At 37.7% G+C, this 17997-nt stretch overlaps 1 protein-coding gene across 1 annotated transcript in view; it reads left to right on the forward strand.

The window, feature by feature from the left end:
- ZCCHC4 (zinc finger CCHC-type containing 4) overlaps nucleotides 1-17997 on the forward strand; it is a 58210-nt gene that overhangs the window by 20831 nt on the left and 19382 nt on the right. The window contains 3 exon segments of the mRNA XM_081304100.1: nucleotides 3590-3865; nucleotides 4360-4440; nucleotides 15071-15143. Of these exon segments, the coding sequence (XP_081160226.1) occupies nucleotides 3590-3865; nucleotides 4360-4440; nucleotides 15071-15143 (430 nt within the window).

The raw sequence follows: 17997 nt of genomic DNA on the forward strand, positions 1-17997 counted from the left end.
AGAACTTTTGAAAATTTTCCAGAACTTCTGTTCTGCCCCATTTGGGGACTCCATTTATTCTTATTGAGGCCCATTGATGTTCTGTTTTGGATAGTTTTTGACAGCATTCCTTTACTACAGATCTTTTCTTTTGTAGGCCCTAAATTTCTGTTTATTTTTATTTTATCTAGAGCTTAGTTTTTTCCATTTCAGACAGTTAAAAAAATTTATAGGTTTGATATGGTCCTTTGCTATATTTCCGTGCATGTATTATTTTATTTACTTTTAATTTTTTTGGAGCTGCGGATGGCACCTGGGGCCTGGTGGGTGCTGAGCACTTGCTCTGCCACTGAGCTGCAGCCCCGCCTGTCACGGTCAGGCCCTTGCTTTCCTCTGCTTTCTTGAACACATGGAATGTAGTTATGGTAGGGGCCTCTGTTTCTGATTATATCACCTGTCATTTATAGTTTGATTTGGATTGATTTATTTTTTCCCCATAGTCACAGTCATGTTTTCCTGTTTGCCTACCTGATAATATTTATTTATTTATTTGGCATAGAGGTTTATTTGGGAAGATAGATACACATTCAAGGGAGAATGCAGGCTCTCTTGAGAGTGAGAAGCAGCTTTACCTGGTCGTATTTGATTGGGTGCTGGCAAGGTGAATTTTACCTTGTTGCACATTGGATATTTTTTTCTTTACTTTTTTTTTTTTTTTAATTTGTGATGCTGGGGATTGAACTCAAGGCCTCAACCGTGCTAGGCAACTGCTTTATCACTGAGTCACATCCCCAGCTCTCCTTTTCATATTTTTGACCTTTGTTTTGGGACACTGTTAAAATACTTTTTGGTAGTTCGATATTCTTGAATAGGATCTCCTGAACTTCGTAGAGGGTCCAGAATAGTTTGTCCACTGTCAAACCAAGGCTGAAGGCCAGCCCCAGCCAGGTCTATTCATTTGCCTTTACTTTGTGGTTGCTTTGTGCTAAAACAACAAAATTTCTCTGTTTTGACAGAGAAAATATATGGCTTGTCAAGCTCAAAATATTTACTGTCATCCTTTACAGAAAAAGTATGCTTTTATTTAATTAAACAAATATTTTAATTTTGGACACAATATTTTTATTTATTTTATTTTTATGTGGTGCTGAGGATTGAACCCAGTGCCTCACATGTGCAAGGCAAGTGCTCTCCCACGGAGCTAGAACTGCCACTGGCCTGCTTTTGAAAATTTGTTTTTAAGCTTTTTAGGCAGGACAGAGCAGTTCCAGGCCTGTTTTTTTTTTTTTTTTTTTTCTCCTTTTCTGTGCAGTACTGGATATTAAACCTAGTAGTGCTCTACCACTGAGCTCTATCCCCAGCCCTTTTAATTATTAGTTTTGAGACTGGGTCTCACTAAATTGCCTGGGCTGGCCTTGAACTTGTGACCTGACTACCTCAGCTTCTCAGGTTACTGGGATCACAGGGGTGCACCAGGGTACCTGCGGGGATGTTTTTCCACATCACTGAGGCAGGACCTGTCTGAGCACTTGACCCACTGCTTGTGCATTTTGAGGGTTTTGTACTCTGGCTTATTGGTGGACAAACTATTTTGGGCCCTGTGTGAGTGTTCTGGCAATTCTTTCACTTGCTCCTTTCCAGTGGTTCTCTCCTTAGCCTTGGGTATTTCTCCACTTGCATGTGTGGAGGGCATCATCAGCAAACCTGGGAGTGTGCTCCCTTTTCCTGCACCCCATCCTGTTCCTCTCTGGTGTGCAGCTTTCTGCTCTCACATACTCTGTGAGGAGTGCTCTGCACTTGAGTTCTGGCTGTCTTAGGCTGCCCAAATTCTCTACTCTGTCACATCAGTTCATTGACCTTTACTTTGGGCTATCAGTTGTCCAATATTTTAAAACGGTTGTTTCATATATTTTGTCTGCTTAAAAATTTTTTGAAAATGAAAACAAAAAATTTTTTTTGAGGGCTAGGATGGTAAATCTAGCCTTAGCTACTCTGTCCAGGCTGAATGTGGAAATCTTCAATAGGTACCATTTAGTGTTGAAGGGGAGTACCAGTAAATGAAGTGTGTTTGTTGTTGAGGAGGGGCTTCTGATGCTTTCCATTTGCATTTCATGTCTTGGGGGCCTTTTCCTACTGACATTCTTACTTTGAATTACTAAGAAGTTTCTTTTAATATCCATCTCTTTTTTTTTTTCTAGTCATGGATAAATCTGTCAAATGAACACTTATCATAGAAATCAAAACATTTAAATTGCTGTCACGGTAGCTGATTTCTTGCTGTAGCCATTCAGAATATCTATTTGTCACTGCTGTGGGTGCTTTGAAATGAAATTGCTTGGGTGGAAAAAGTTTTAATACTCACTCAATTCCTTATTAAGTTTACAGGTTCTACATTATAGTCCCCAAATTTAGTTCCATTCAAACTGTTGGACTCTTGTGAAATTGTAGAATCCTTTAGTGCACTATTTAACATGCCTATATTTAGATATTTCTCATCCTCTGTAGTCACCAATAATCTTATTTATATTCCTTTTGTGTTTTTATTCTGTTTTCATCACATATACAAAATCAGCATTTTTTGAAATATTTTTTTTAGTTGTAGATGGACACAATATCTTTATTTATTTATTTTTTATGTAATGCTGAGGATCAAACCCAGTCCTCACACATGTGAGACAGGCAATCTACCACTGAGCTACAGTCCCAGCCCCCCAAATCAGCAGTTTTTAAAACATTCTGACTTTTTTTTTTTAAGAGAGAGGGAATTTTTTTTTTTTTTTTTTAGTATTTATTTATTTTTTTAGTTTTTGGCGGACACAACATCTTTGTTTGTATGTGGTGCTGAGGATCGAACCCGGGCCGCACACACACCAGGCGAGCGCACTATCGCTTGAGCCACATCCTCAGCCCCACATTCTGACTTTGATTATCATTTTCTCTCTTAGATGGTCTCTAGTAAAATGAAGGGAAAAATAAAAAAAGAAATGGTAACTTTGAAATCAAGTATCAGAGTGACTTTTGAGAAAACATGTGGGACATCAGTCAGGTTCTTTTTAAGGCTTTACATATTGTCTTGCTGTTAGGGTTTGTGCTTGCTTCAGCCTCCATCAGTATTGCTGAGAGCAGAAGAGAACATCTTTTCTTTTAGGAGGTAATTTTTCTTGCTAAGTATGCCGTAAGAACTTGAAGAATGATCTTAATTTCTCATTTTAAAATGACTGTCAACTTGAGCCAGACTGTTTAACACTTCAAAGTTAGAACACATGGATTTGTCAATAAATTTAAACATGATAGTAGTTGCCATTACTACTAAGTTGTTTGAGTAATATATTATATTCACATTTTAAATGGATATTGATCTTCATTCAGTGACTAAATTGGAGCATCTCAATTCTTATGAAATTGCTGATTCGTTTCCACTTTGTAGTTATATAGCTAGACATAAATTCTAGCCATCATTCTACAGATTTTTCTTATCTTTGCTTCTTTGTGCAGTATTCTTTAGGATAAAAATAAGAATACATTTTGGGTACTAAAAATAGCAAAAATACATTGTCTTTATAGCAACAAACCTAAAATATACTACTCTGTGTTTCATTGTGTCTTGAAGGTATTTGAGGTTTATTGAGTTGCCCTTGAGTCAGAGAAAGTTCTGTCGGAGCTGTCAGCAGTTGCTCTTACCAGATGACTGGGGGGATCATCATGAGCATCAGATGGTGGGTGATGTCTCTGTCACCCAGTTAAGAAGGCCCAGTCAACTCCTTTATCCATTGGAAAACAAGAAGACAAATGCCCAGTACTTGTTTGCTGATCGGACTTGTCAATTCCTAGTAGACCTCCTTTCTGCCCTGGGATTCAGAAGAGTACTGTGTGTTGGAACACCAAGGTATGTTCTATGATTGTTAAAAACTTTTTTCTATCACTATTATTTAAACTGTGGGGAGATGCATGGAGTTGTTATTTGCCTGTGTAGGGTATGGCATGAAGCTTTTGAGTATTCAAAGGAGGTGGAAAACAGGGTCCCTCTCTTGAGTTTGCCACCTGTATTCCATTTGAGAGAAATCTTTGTAAATTTCTTTTTGATATACTTGATAGGAGACACTTCCTTATAAATAACACATACTCCTTTAGGAGACGCTTTCTGATTTGAGATCAAAATTGTTTAAAACATGAAATTATGAAACATCTCTGTTTCAGAAGAGTTCAGCCCTTTTAAAAGTATTTGCAAAACTAAAACCTTGGTTATGCCTGCCAGATTCTCCTTGGAGTTTCATTGAAATATCAGAGATGAGAGAAAGTTGATGGATTTTGTTGTTTGTTTGCTTATTAACTATGACATTTGTAATTTCTTACTGAATTTGCTTTTGCTAATTGCTTTAGGTTGCATGAGCTGATCAGGTTGACAGAACCAGGTGATAAGAAACCTCATATTAAAAGCCTTTTATTGGACATTGATTTTCGGTAGGTTTACAAAATGTAATATTTATTCTCCTTCATTGTCTCCTGTTTCTTTTTATGTTTTTCTCCTCTTAATTGTTATAATCTGACACAAGTTTTTTTTTTTTTTTTCTGTTTTATTTTCAGCACTGGGATTGAACCCAGGGGTACCCTACTACTGAGCTACATCCCTAGTCCTTTTTAATTTTTACTTTTGAAACAAGGATCTTGCTATGTTGCTGAAACTGGTCTCAAACTTGCAATCCTTCTGCTGGGATTATAGGTGTATGCCACCACACTTGGCCTGACACAACTTTTAATTAACAATTAAAAGTAGTAGTTGGTTATGAAGAACCTTTTTAATCGTGTAAGCTCAATATGTGATCTTCCATATTTCAGTAGGGAAGCAGTTGATTTCTCTCTTTGCTAGTGTACTTCCTAGATATTTTTCTATGAATGTGTTTAGTTGTGACATAGAGGTGAATTTCTTTTTTTAAAAAAAAAAATATTTATTTTGTAGTTTTAGGTGGACACAACATCTTTATATTTATGTAGTGCTGAGGATCGAATCCAGTGCCTCATGCATGCTAGGTGAGTGCTCTGCCACTGAGCCACAACTCCAGCCCTTAGAGGTGAATTTCTGTTGAAGGAAGTTTCTTCTCATGTACTTAAGGTCAAAGATAAACTGAACTTCCTCATGCTTAATCACATTTCTAGGATTTTGCTGGGTGTGGTGGTGCACGCCTGTAATCCCAATGATTTGGAAGGCTGAGGCAGGAGGATTATAAATTCCAGGCCAGCCCCAGTAATTTACAGAGACCTTATATAATTTAGTGAGACCCTGTCTCAAAATTAAGATAAACAGTGGCTGGAGTTGTGGTTCAGTGGTAAGGGTGCTGACCTGGCATGTGTGAGGCCCTGGGTTCAATCCTCATCACCACATATAAATAAATGAAAAAAAATTCATTGACAACTAAAAAATAATTAAAAAAAAATTAAGGTAAACAGGACAAATAACCAATAAATAAAGTTTTCTAGTACTTTGTTTCATCAGCAGATCTTTGAAGTGGGGTCAGACATTTTAAAATATATTTTACCAGATAATGTCCTACTGGCTCACTGGCTACTCCTGATGTGAAGGGAATGGACAGGTCCCAAGACAGAGGACTGGCTAGCATCTGAATCCTGTGGAAGAATGTGAGAATTAAATCGCCTCTGATGTGTTGGGTCATACACGATGAGGCAAAGTGCCAAAGTGCCCCACTGGTGGGTGTTTCCAGGAAGCCGACCTTTGGTTGCTAACACATGGCACCTGTGTCCACCTCCTGTTCCTGTGTTCTGCAGAGCTGAACATACTCCTCCTGGTTTCTATGATTGTTTGAATCCCAGGAGTTCATGGTGGCTATATGTACACTGTGCTCTTAGCGTCTTATAATCTTTCACAAGATTCGAGAACAAGAACATGTTCTTAATACATTATCACACATGGTATATCTTTTTATTTAGATCCAATTGGAGCATATTTGGCCAATATTCCAGTATTTGTTGGCGAGAATCTATGAAATCAGATATGCTTTCTCTCCCTAAAAACAGGGCAGACAGATTTTTAAAGTGTAAAATGTTACATTAAACAGTATAACTTTTGTAATTTATTTTTCTTTAGCTTTCTAAGTCATTTTTTTCTGCTTCTTTCTTCCCTCCCCCCTTCCTTCCTTCCTTCCTTCCTTCCTTCCTTCCTTCCTTCCTTTCTTCCTTCCATCTTTTCTTTTTTTTTTTTTTTTTTTTGGGGGGGGGTCCATACATGCTAGGAAAGTGCTCTACCACTGAACTACATCCCCAGTCCCTAAATCAATTTTATGTTGCTTGAAATAAGCAACTGCATTTTTTAGACCTTTCCTATACTATCTCATTCCTTTTTAACAGCGTTTACCTGTTATCTATTGATTTCTTGTTAACAGGACTAGCATAGTTAGCTAAAGTCTGCTCAACACAAGTGATCCTTGGCAAAATGATAATACAGATTTCTTTGTAAAGACAACTTAGTTTTTTAAAGTTTAAATAGAATTCATATCCTGTTCTCCATTTTTAAGTGGGTTTTGTGTGTATTCACTGTATATGGAATCATTATCACTCTCTACTTCCAGAATATTTCCATCACACTGGAAATAAACCCTGTCTTCACTTACCTTGGTAACCACTTTTGTCTCTATGGCTTGTCCGTTATGGACATTTGGTATGGAATCACTCAAAAGTGACCTTTGTGTCTGACTTCTTTCAATACTCATATGTATCTTAGTGCATAACAACCTCATTACTTCTATAGCTGTAAAATATTCCACCCTATGGGTATATCAATTTTTCTAAAAATTCTATATTCGTTTCCTAAGGTAACTATAAATGCATTGTTTTAAAGGTAGAAGTTTGACTACTGGGTTCTTATCATGTTGGTATTAATGGTAGCTGGTATTTTCTAAATTGCGTGTCCCACGTCAGGCCTATTCTAACTCATTCCTCATAATGTATAGGATGGAGGCTGTTATCTTTGCTTTCCAGACGAGTAAACCGAGGTACAAAGAAGTGAAATAAACAAAGTCACAGTTTGTAAATGGCTAAGCCAGGATTCAAACCCAGGTAGTCTGGCTCTAAAAATTAGGTTATCCTCTGGGGATAACTTTGCTTTTGAACTTGTATATAAGCGTCTCTTATGTAGTCCATCATCTCTCTCTCGTGATCCCTCTCTTTCTCCCTCTGCCCTCCCCTCTTGTGCCACAAAGGTTTTCAGATAAATTGAAAACTGTTTCCAGGTTATTTATATATTTAGAATAAGGTACTCATACAAGTTGGAAATCTTTGGTTGGTTCCAGAAATCTAATCATGTGCAGGAACTATTGGTTTTCATTCCTGGGGCCTAGGACCCAGCAGGCCTCAGTCCAGGCGAGAGCCCGAGCCTCACATTGTGTCGTTAGTGCTCTTTCTCTCCCGTTCTTTTTCTGTGTAGACAGTTTTCCTTTGTATGCTGGGACTTTGTTGACAGCACTGTTAAACGTGTACAGTCTCAGCTTGCCAGTGTGATGGTGGAAAGAAGCCGTCTTTCCCAGGGTCTGCAGCAGCAGAACTCAGGGAGTGCAGTCAGCTTGCCTGGGTCACAGCCATCACTGTGCCCGGGACAGCCCTGGACCAGCCACATAGAGTAGGTTTTCCATAGGTAAGAGGTGCTTGACTGAAAGAGGGGAGATTCAATTGCTAGAGAGAAATAAATAAATAAATAAATAAAACAAACCAGATGTCCATAATCAAATAATTCAGGACAAAATATACAGTTTTCAAGAACACTCTCTCCTACCTTTGGCACCTTCAGTGAAAAGCATACAGTGTTATCTTTCTAATAGTATATAGTTCTTTGAGTTACATTAAAAGTCATATAATGATTTTGATTTCTGTAAAGGCAAGATTTCTTCAAGAGAGTTGTGGTGGATTTGGGCATTATGCTACAGGCCTGTAATCACAGTACTCTGGAGGCCAAGGCAGGAGAATTGCAAGTTCAAGCCCAGCCAGGGCAACTCAGAAAGACAAAGTTTAAAAAATAAGGAAAAAAAAAAAAAAGGCTGGAGAGCACCCCAAGGTGCAATTTCTAGTATCCCCCACCTACCACAAAATAGTTGTGGTGGAATGATTTATGCAGAAAGAAACTAAGAAAATGCCTGACATGTGTCAAACCTGGGTTCAATCCCCCATACCATACCCGTCCCCCCAAATGTATATATGTGTGTGTCTGTTTGTATTTACATATGTAAGTATATAACATATATATGTAAATTTATTCTGTACACACACACAGACAGAGTCAAGGAAATGGTTCAAATTGCAGGACTATCTGGTTTATATTATCTTAGTTTTTAAAGGAGAACGATCTTTAATTCACCCAAAACATTCTGGATTTGGGTTTTTACATTTTTTTAAGCATATAAACATTTTTAAAAGTAGATTCATATAGTATTTTTTTTTCCACTTGCTATATTTTGGGCATAGTTCTTCTTTTTTTTTATATTTATTTTTTAGTTTTCGGCGGACATAACATCTTTGTATGTGGTGCTGAGGATCGAACCCAGGCCACATGCATGCCAGGTGAGCACACTAACGCTTGAGCCACATCCCCAGCCCTGGCGTATTTCTTTATTTTTTAAAAATGCAGATGTATTTCAACACTGACAAAACAGTAGTTTTCAGTATCTCGACAAGGTTGTAGAACCATCATCACTAATTCCAGAACATTTTTATCACCTTTGAAAGAAATGCTCTCCTAGTGATTGGTCTCTTCCCATCCCTCAACCCCTAGCCTTGGGCAGCCGTGGTCTAATTTCTGTCTTTACAGATTTGCCTCTTCTGAGTATTTCATGAGTAGAATCATACAGTAGATGATCTTTTGAGTTTGGCTTCTTTCACTTAGCATAATGTTTTCAAGGTTCATCCATGTATGAGTACATTTTTCTTTTATGGGTAAATAATATTCCACTGTATGGATATAGGGAATTTTGTTTACCCGTTGCTGTGGTTAGGGTGTTAAAGATATCCAGAGGTCCATATGTTAAAGGCTTAGGCTCCAGGGTGGTGCAGGGGAAGTTGGAGGAGTGGCCTTGTGGGAGTCCTTGGTCAGGGTTTGCCCTTGGAAGGCAGGTTTTGTGAGACTCCTTGGCAGTTCTCACAGAGAATTCTTATAAAAGCCTGAATTTGCCCTCCTACCCCCGCTTCTGTTTTGATATAGTCAAATTGCTACATTGCTCTGCACATGCAGCCACCGTTTCCATCTCTTTTAGGACATGATGTAACTAAGAGATGGCCACCAAATTACTTTCATCCTGCAAAACTATGAGTTAAATAAACCTTTTCTCAGTGTAAAGTTAGCTACCTGGGTATTTCATTGTAGTGACACAAAGCTGACTAATCATCCATTCATTAGTTGATGGATATTTTGGTTGCTTCTACTTTTTGACATAGTAATACTACTATGAACGTGTATGAGTTTTATATTTGTATAAAATAGACATGTTGTCTGATCTTTTGTGTATTGTATTAGTTTGTAAGAGCTGCCAAAACAAAATATCACATTCTGTGGCTTCAGCAACAGACATTTGTTCTCTCACAGTTCTGGATGCTGGGAGTCCATGATGAAGGTGTCAGCACATTTGGTTTCTCTCAATCCCCTCTTGGCTTGCCTTACCACTGTCTCCTCGTGTGGTCCTTAATGCACACTCATCTCTGGTGTCTTTGTGTCCAAATTTTTTCTAAAGGCCTCATTTACCTTAATCATCTTTCAAAGGTTCTGTCACCCATAGTCAGATATCAAAGTATTGGTGATTAGGACTTAACATAAGAATTTTGAGAAGACACAAACCAGCCCATAACAGGCATACCTAGAGGTAAAATTGCCTGGGGTCATATGGTAACTTAACTCTATTGAACCATTTTTTTTTTGTGTGTGTGATACTTGAGGTTGAACCCATAGATGAAATTTGAAATTTAACTACTGAGATATACCCATAGCCCTTTTAATTTTATTTTGAGACAGGGTCTTGCTGAGTTGCCCAGGCTGGCCTCAAACTTGGAATCCTCGTGTCTCTGGGATTGTAAGTGGGTGCCAATGTGCCAGGCTAGGTTTAACTTCTTGAGGCTCTGCCAAACTGTTTCCCAAGGTGGCCATGCCACACATTCTGTTCCCACCAGGATGTATGAGGGTTCTAATTTCTCATGTCCTTGTCAATGCTTACTATTCATCTTTTTGAATTGCAGCTCTTTATGGTTTTGATTAGCAATCACTGATGACTGGTGATGTTGAGCGTTATCTCCTCATTGCCATTTGTTTACCCGTTGGAGAAATATTTATTCAATTCTTTACCCATTTTTAAGTGTTTACCTTTTTATTGTTGAATTCAGAAAGTTAGTAATATATTCTGGATATTAGACCTTTATCAGATTTACGATTTGCAGGTATGTTCTTCCTTTTTTATGGATTGTCTTTTCACTTTGGTGAAGTCCAGTTTTCCTCCTTGTGTTTTAGTGTCATGTGCAAGACATGATTCCTAAATCCAGTCATAATATTTATATCTATGTTTAATCCTAACGGTTTTACAGTTTTTGCTCTTACGTTTAGGTCTTAGATCTGTTTTTAGCCAGTTTTTATTCGTGCTTTGAGGTAAGGGTTCATCTTCTTTCTTTTGCATGTGACTCCTCATTGTTCTTTTCCCATTGAATTGTTGTGACACCCTACTAAAAACTAAGTGACCAGGCTGAGGAGTGTAGCTCATTGGTAGAACACTTGCCTGGTATGTGCAAGGCTGTGGGTTCAATCCCCAGCACCACAAACAAACAGAAAATAAATGAATGATGAATGAATGAATAAAATGGCCTACATATCTTAAGCAAAACTAATGATCATAAAAACTAATGATATGGATTTATTTTTGGACTCTATTCCACTAATATGTTTCTATTTTTATGCCAGTCCCACATAGTTTTTATTTATATATTTTGCTTTATAGTAGATTTTGAAATTGGAAAATGTGAGTCTTTCAACTTTGTTTTTTTCAAGGTAGTTTTAATTATTCTGGGTTTTTTGCATTTCCATGTGGATTTTAGGATCAGCCTGTCAATATTTACATTTTTTTTTTTTTTTTGGTGGTACTAGGGATTGAACCCAGGGGTGCTCAACCATTGAGCTATGGCCCCAACCCTTTTTATATTTTATTTTGAAAAGGGGGCTGGAGATATAGCTCAGTTGGTAGAGTGCTTGACTTGCATGCAAAAGGCCCTGGGTTTGATCCCCAGCACCACACACACAAGCAAAATGAATAAAACAGGGTCTTGCTAAGCTTTGCAGAGGCGGGCCTCAAACTTGTGATCCTTCTATCTTAGCCTCCCAAGTCAACTGGAATTATAAGCAAGTGCTACTGTGGCCACCCTACTGAGATTTTTTGCATGTGGTTGAAGATTAATTTAGAGATTATTGCCATTTTAATATTATCTTGCAGCTAGGTGTGGTGGCACATGCCTTTAATTCCAGTGACTTAGGAGTCTGAGGCAGGAGAATTGCAAGTTAGTGGCCAGCCTGGGCAACTTTGTGTTTCAAAATAAAAAAAAGGCTTGGTGGAAGGGAGGGGATGTGGTTCTGTGGTAAAGTATTATCGGGTTCAATTCCCTGTACTGCACCCCTCAAAAAAAAAAAAAAAAAGAAAGAAAGAAAGAAAAAGAAATATGGTCTTTTAGTCCTTGAACATGAGATTTTCCTACTTACTAGGTCTTTTATAATATCTGGGGGCATGGAGTGTACCCCGTGTGTGGTCTGTGTTTACAGTATGATGGAGCTGTGGTTGGTTCAGATTTCTCTCAAAGACCACACACAGTTAGATCAGGAAAAGAATCTGGTGAGTATGAGTGGCAATGAATAATTACTTTGGATAGTTTGGTTCTGGTTTCTCCTTGCCTGATGTAAGGTCTGTCCCAGGCTGCAGGACTGCCTCAACTCCAGCCTTCTCCATGTGGACTATAAATAGCCTTTTCAGGGGTTGTTAGATATGAAGTTAACATTTGCTAAGATGGATTTCTATGTGCTCTAATTTTAGCATGAAAGATGTGAAACTCTATTTGGCAAACTATTATCCAAATAAAGTTATATCAAAAAATGAATTTCTTAGGTTCATTTTATGAACTAATTTTAGTCAGCTCTTGATTACATTTCCTGTGGGTAGAGCATGTTTCACACTTGGTAACTGACTCTCATTTAAAGAGAATGAATGGCCAAATTAAATGAATGTCCTTTTGAGCTGTTTCAAGTGCATGCTTTTCTGATTGGTTTTGTTTGCTTTATTCAATGGAGAGAGTAATTCTTTGTGACCAATTTCATTTTAAGAGGGCAATGTTGAGTGATTTTTTTTTATAATTTAAAATATGAATAATTATGCTCCCTCATTTGTACTTGATGGAAACTGAGAACTGAAGTCTCTTGGCTTTTTTTTTTTTTCCTTTTTCTGGCTCTGCACACTGCTGCCCAGAATGTTTTGGACAGGTGTGCTGTACTGAATTTTAGGCAAATCAAATTTTCTCTTTTAATTTTCGAAAACAACTCTTGTATCTCGGTCAAGAAATGAAAAAAATGAGATTAAATTAGAAGGGAATTGTATTTTCCTTTGCTTTTACTCCCAAGGCAGTGTAAGAAACAAGAACATCCTTGAATAATAGTTGACCCATAGCTGTGCTAGTATTGAAGTACTTTTTAAAAAAATCAGTATTTAAAATTTAGTTAAATAGGAAGATATATTTGTTTACCGGTGATTATTAACATTGCTTTACAGATTCTGGAATGTTTATTAGGTTATAATATGTGGTTTAAATATTTTTCATTTATCCAAGCCTTTTGTTTATTCAGTGCAAATTAATGTTTTATGAAATCAGCAGATGTGCTAACAGTATCATAAATGACATTACAGTATATTTTACAGATAATAGTGAACAGCTGTTACTCTATCTCCACAAATTAGGAAGAAAAAAGTTTAGGTTATATTTTGTTGAACATAAACATAATTCTCTAACACAAGATACATTAAGACATAAATCTTCATGGCTGATATTTATTAAAAAAATACTATTTAGCAATTTAGTATATGCTATGTAGCCAGTATGAAACACTTTACATACATTATCTCATTTATTCTGTGAAGTCCTCTGAGGTAAAAACTTATTTTCCCCATGTTTCAGATGAAGAAGCTGGAGCTCACAGAGGTTCACTAACTTCCTGTGGTTGCCCAGTGTGTAAGGGAACTGCTCAGAGATTGAAACCAAGGGTCTGACTGTAGAACCTGTGCTCTTGACCTCAGTGGAACAGGAAGGGGACAAGCCTGGGCTGTCTGTCCTAAGTTTTCATGGTGGACACTCAGTTGGTAATGGGCGGAGCAGGTGACTGAGAGTAACCATACAAGCAGAGAAATGCCACTCTCATGGTTTGGTCAGAAGTCAAATGAAAAAGAATGTGGCTCTGATTTTTTCATTCTTTCCAATGGTTTATGAATTCCCAAGGAAGATGGTGTGATTCATCTATGAATTACTTAAAACAGACAACATTCAAAATTCTTTTATGATAACAAAGTTTTCTATATTGTATAAAAAACTTGGAAGTCAGCACAAAAGACCATAAGACCTGTCTGCATAAATGGGGAAAACAATACAGATATAACTAAGAGATATAGAAAACTCAGCTTTGTAAGTAATCAGATAAGTGCAAATTTAAACCATAATTGGTAAGAGTTTAGCCCGGTAAATTAGCAAAAATTTATAAAATGTTAATCCCCAAAGCTGTTATTCTCATTCATTGATGATGGCATTTTAAAGTAGTACATTAGAAAAATAAAATGGTTCATTCAGTAAATAAATGTCCCTCTTTTCTGGTACTAATTCAATAAACATGAATGCCCATACTTCTTTTTCTCTGATATTGAGAAGCATATTTTATTAAACTAATCTGCATTAGACAAGAAAAACTGCATTCTTTCTTTTTTTTTTTATTAACCACAGAAGAAAATAATTAACAGCTGGAGCACAAGAAATGTTGATTTAGTGTTTTCCTTAAAATTATTAACCATGAGAGATATATTTTAATTGCCAACCAACTGAAAGTTTAAATTGTATTATAATCTGTCAGTAATCCAGTTGCTTATATATAGTCTCCTGGTCCACAGGAACATTTGTGTTTCATGTTTGAGGAGTCTATACTTTTGTCACTGGTTTATTAAACTTGGGAAAATAATTTCAGTTCATTATTCATTGTTAAGAGTCCCTGAAACTTTTAGAAAGTATTATTTATTTCAAACAACTAAAAATCATGAAGTTCATTTTATGAAAGTGATTTGTAGTTTAAAAGTGTAGTTTAGGTGGAATTGCAAGTTGGTGCAACCAATATGGAAAACAGTATGGAGATTCCTTGGAAAACTTGGAATGGAACCACCATTTGACCCAGCTATCCCATTCTTCAGTTACCCAAAGGACTTAAAAACAACATACTATAGTGATGCAGCCACAGCAATGTTTATAGCAGCTCAGTTCACAGTAGCTAAATTGTGGAACCAATCTAGATGCCCTTCAGTAGATGAATGGATAAAGAAGCTGTGGTATTATACACAATGGAATATTACTTGGCATTAAAAGAGAATAAAATCATGGCATTTGCAGGTAAATGGATAGAAATGGAGAATATTATGCTAAATAAGCCAATCCCCAAAAACCAAAGGCTGAATGTTTTCTCTGATATGTGGATGCTGATCTATAGTGGGGATGGCAGGGAGCATGGGGGGAATGGAGAAAATTTAGATAGGGCAAAGGGGAGTGAGGGGAAGGGAGGGGGAATGTGGGTAGGAAAGGTGGTGGAATGAGATGGACATCATTACCCTCCAAGTACATGTATGAAAACACGATATGTAGTGACTCTACTTTGTGTACAACCATGAAAAATTGTGCTCTATATGTGTACTATGAACTGAAATTCATTCTGCTGTCATATATAACAAATTAGAATAAATAAATTAATTAAATAAAAATGTAGTTTAGTTAATATTTACTTACTGTGTGGCTGTGGCTGGACAAGTAATTCCAATAATAAATTATTTTACAGGTATTCACAGTTTTATATGGAAGATAGCTTTTGCTATTATAACATGTTTAACCATCATTTCTTTGATGGAAAGGTAAGGATTATTACCCTTATTTCTTGCTTTTCTTATTTCAGAAAAACAAATTCAGGAGTATCTCCTTTGTTATCTTTCTATCAAGGCCTAGGTTCAATGAAAACAAAAACTATATTATTGGTTGGGATTGAAAAATGAGTCTCCTGATTTAATAAATACAGCACTGTTTTCATTTGAAACAATTTAGCTTTGGGACACATTATTTTTCAGCCACGATAGCCATTAAAATAAAGTATTGAAATAAATAACATTTAGAATTAGATGTGTTCCCAGAGTTACTGGGATTTGAGAACTGATCAGATGAGTGGGAAGGAGGTGGGGAGTTTAAAATTGCTTGACCTTGTATCATAAGGGACTCCTCAGCAAGGGCTGTGGCAGTGGGGAAAGGGGGACAAGGAGGGCACTGTGCAGGCATTGCCCCAGTGGAAACAGGACTTGCTGCGAGGACCGAGAAGGAGGAGCTGAAGCTGCCTTATGCGTTGCCTGCAGCCATTTCTATCCCATCCTCCAAAACAGAGCAGGGAGGCTTGGAAGGGATGTCTGGAAACGTGGCTGTTGTGGAGCTGGTGGGATATTGCTGTGGGGGAGACCAGATGGCCATTTCCAAACTGCAGCCAGGAGGACAGGTCATGACAGTGATGGGAAAGTAGGCAGAGTGGTTTAGGGTGTTTCGTTATTTGTTTTTAATACCAAACTATGATTTTCCTTTTTTATTTTGAATAATAAATACAAATAAGGGTAAAATTACATTTAAAAAACTTTTGGCTAGAAATTTCACATATTTTCAAAAAGTATCATGTTGTTAGCCTTTTTCTAGGAAACTCTGCAACTTACTATTGAAAATTTATAGAATTACCTTGTAATAAGTTTTTGAAATAATGAGTCGGATAAGCTGCTATGGCTGAGGCCCACTTTATCTTTGCTCAAAGAATACAGTGGCCCACCTCATCTTTCCTTACTCTGTATTTTAGCAGCAGCCTCTAGCTAGCCCTGCGACTGTAGAGATTGATCTACAGAAGACTGTTCATCAGTCTTTTCCTGCCTATGCAGGAAAAGTTTCTCCATGGAGATTTGCCATCCCTTGGCAAAATATCTGCCTGTCCACCAGCATCTCTGTGGCTCACAGGGGACTCAGGCGCTGTACCTCAGCACTTTCTGGTCCAGTTGCTTAAAAAGCAAGAGTTCCCCTCACAGGGATTTATCATAGCAACCCAGTGTAAAAGATGTTATATGCCTTAATGGTAAGGGGGCTTCAAGGATGCCAAACTAATTAAGATGCCAGGCATGCCCTGTAGTAACTGAGGTGAGGGGAAGAGCCCAGTTGCTGTGGACCTTAGCATAAGCAAGTTCTGTCTCCTAGAGGTAGCCAACACTAGAACCCTCAGAACTCATGAAGGCCATGGTTCTTGATTCTTACCTGCAAAAAAATATTTTTTTTAATGTTTTCTAATAAGCTAGGAGTTTAGGCATTGCTAGCTTGTGTATTAGCTGTTTTGTAGCCTAAGAACTGACAAGAACAATTAGAGGTGGAAGTTTATTTAGAGCTCACAGTTTCAGAGGTCTCGGTCCATAGACTGTCAGCTCCGTTGCTCTGGATATAACATGACGCAGAATATCATGGCAGAAAGGTATGGAGGAGGAGGCAGCTCAGGACCTTGTACTAGGAAGTGGAGACTCTCACTCAGCATGGACAGTGTATAAACCCAAGGGCATGCGCCCAGGTACCTACCTCCTCCAGCCACACCCCACCTACTTTCAGCCCCCACTCAGTTAATCCCTTCAGGACTGATGAGCTGGTTTGGTTAGGGTTCTTGTAACCCAGTCATTTCCCCTTTAAACCTTGCATCGTCTCACACATGAGCTTTTGGGGGATACCTCACATCCAAAATAAAACAGCTTGTTTTATTTTCTCTCCTTCTGTTTTTAACTCTAAGGAATTTAGAGGGTTTCAATTTCATCTGTGTCTTATGTCCTTGCTCATGTTAGTGAGGAAGGAAGTGCTGGGCAGTGGCTGAAAATGGCTATCCTTTGACGTGCGTCCTCTGCTTTAGGAGTTCTACCGGGAGGTCATCCTTGTCCCTTGAATCAGTTGGATCTTCTTTTGATTTAGTAGTAGAACAATATATATTTTATTAGAACGTACATGTAGTTATTGAAGTTTAAAATGCCATTATACTTTAAAGTCCTGTGCCAATTTACTTCTGTAAACGAGTACTTGAAAAAGGGCTTCCAAGTGACTGGAGATGATATGATAGGTGTAGCTCTTATTAACTTCACCCAGAGCAAAAGATGATAAAAATCCTAGCTAATGTTGGCTTTGCATTTACGGAACACTTACATCATCCTGTTGGGAAGGTGCATTTCCAGCCTGGCTTTGCGTTGAGAACTTGTTTGTTTACTTACTGTGCATGTTCAAATAAGCCTGTCATTTACCTGATTCTCAAAAACATTTTTGACTGGTAATTTGTGGCTGTTATTGAATTGAACTCATGGTGGTGGACAAGTCAGATAGGAGAAAAACTTGTCTTATTCTTCTTTGTGTCCCCAGGGTTTAGCACTGTCCCTGCTCCTGTTTGTTGAATTGAATTGAACATTTTAGATAGTTTTCATGGGTAATGAGTTTCTCTCTTTTAGGTTACTAAATTTAGTTTTTTAATTTAACCATTTGAAATGTGTAGTTGTCTGATAGTGATGGTCTTTGAATTTGCAATTTAAAAACCTGCTTATCAAGGAACCCAAAGATAAAATCTGAAAGGTGGGGGGGCAGGCTAAGACAGGCTTTGGATGTCACTGAGGGACTTTGCAGTGGCAGGGTGACTCCCTTAAGTTTCCAGGACTAAGAGTGAGACTGAGT

This window comes from Spermophilus citellus (genome assembly GCF_964194105.1).
Source record: "Spermophilus citellus genome assembly, chromosome: 8".
In the NCBI taxonomy this organism is placed as follows: Eukaryota; Metazoa; Chordata; class Mammalia; order Rodentia; family Sciuridae; genus Spermophilus; species Spermophilus citellus.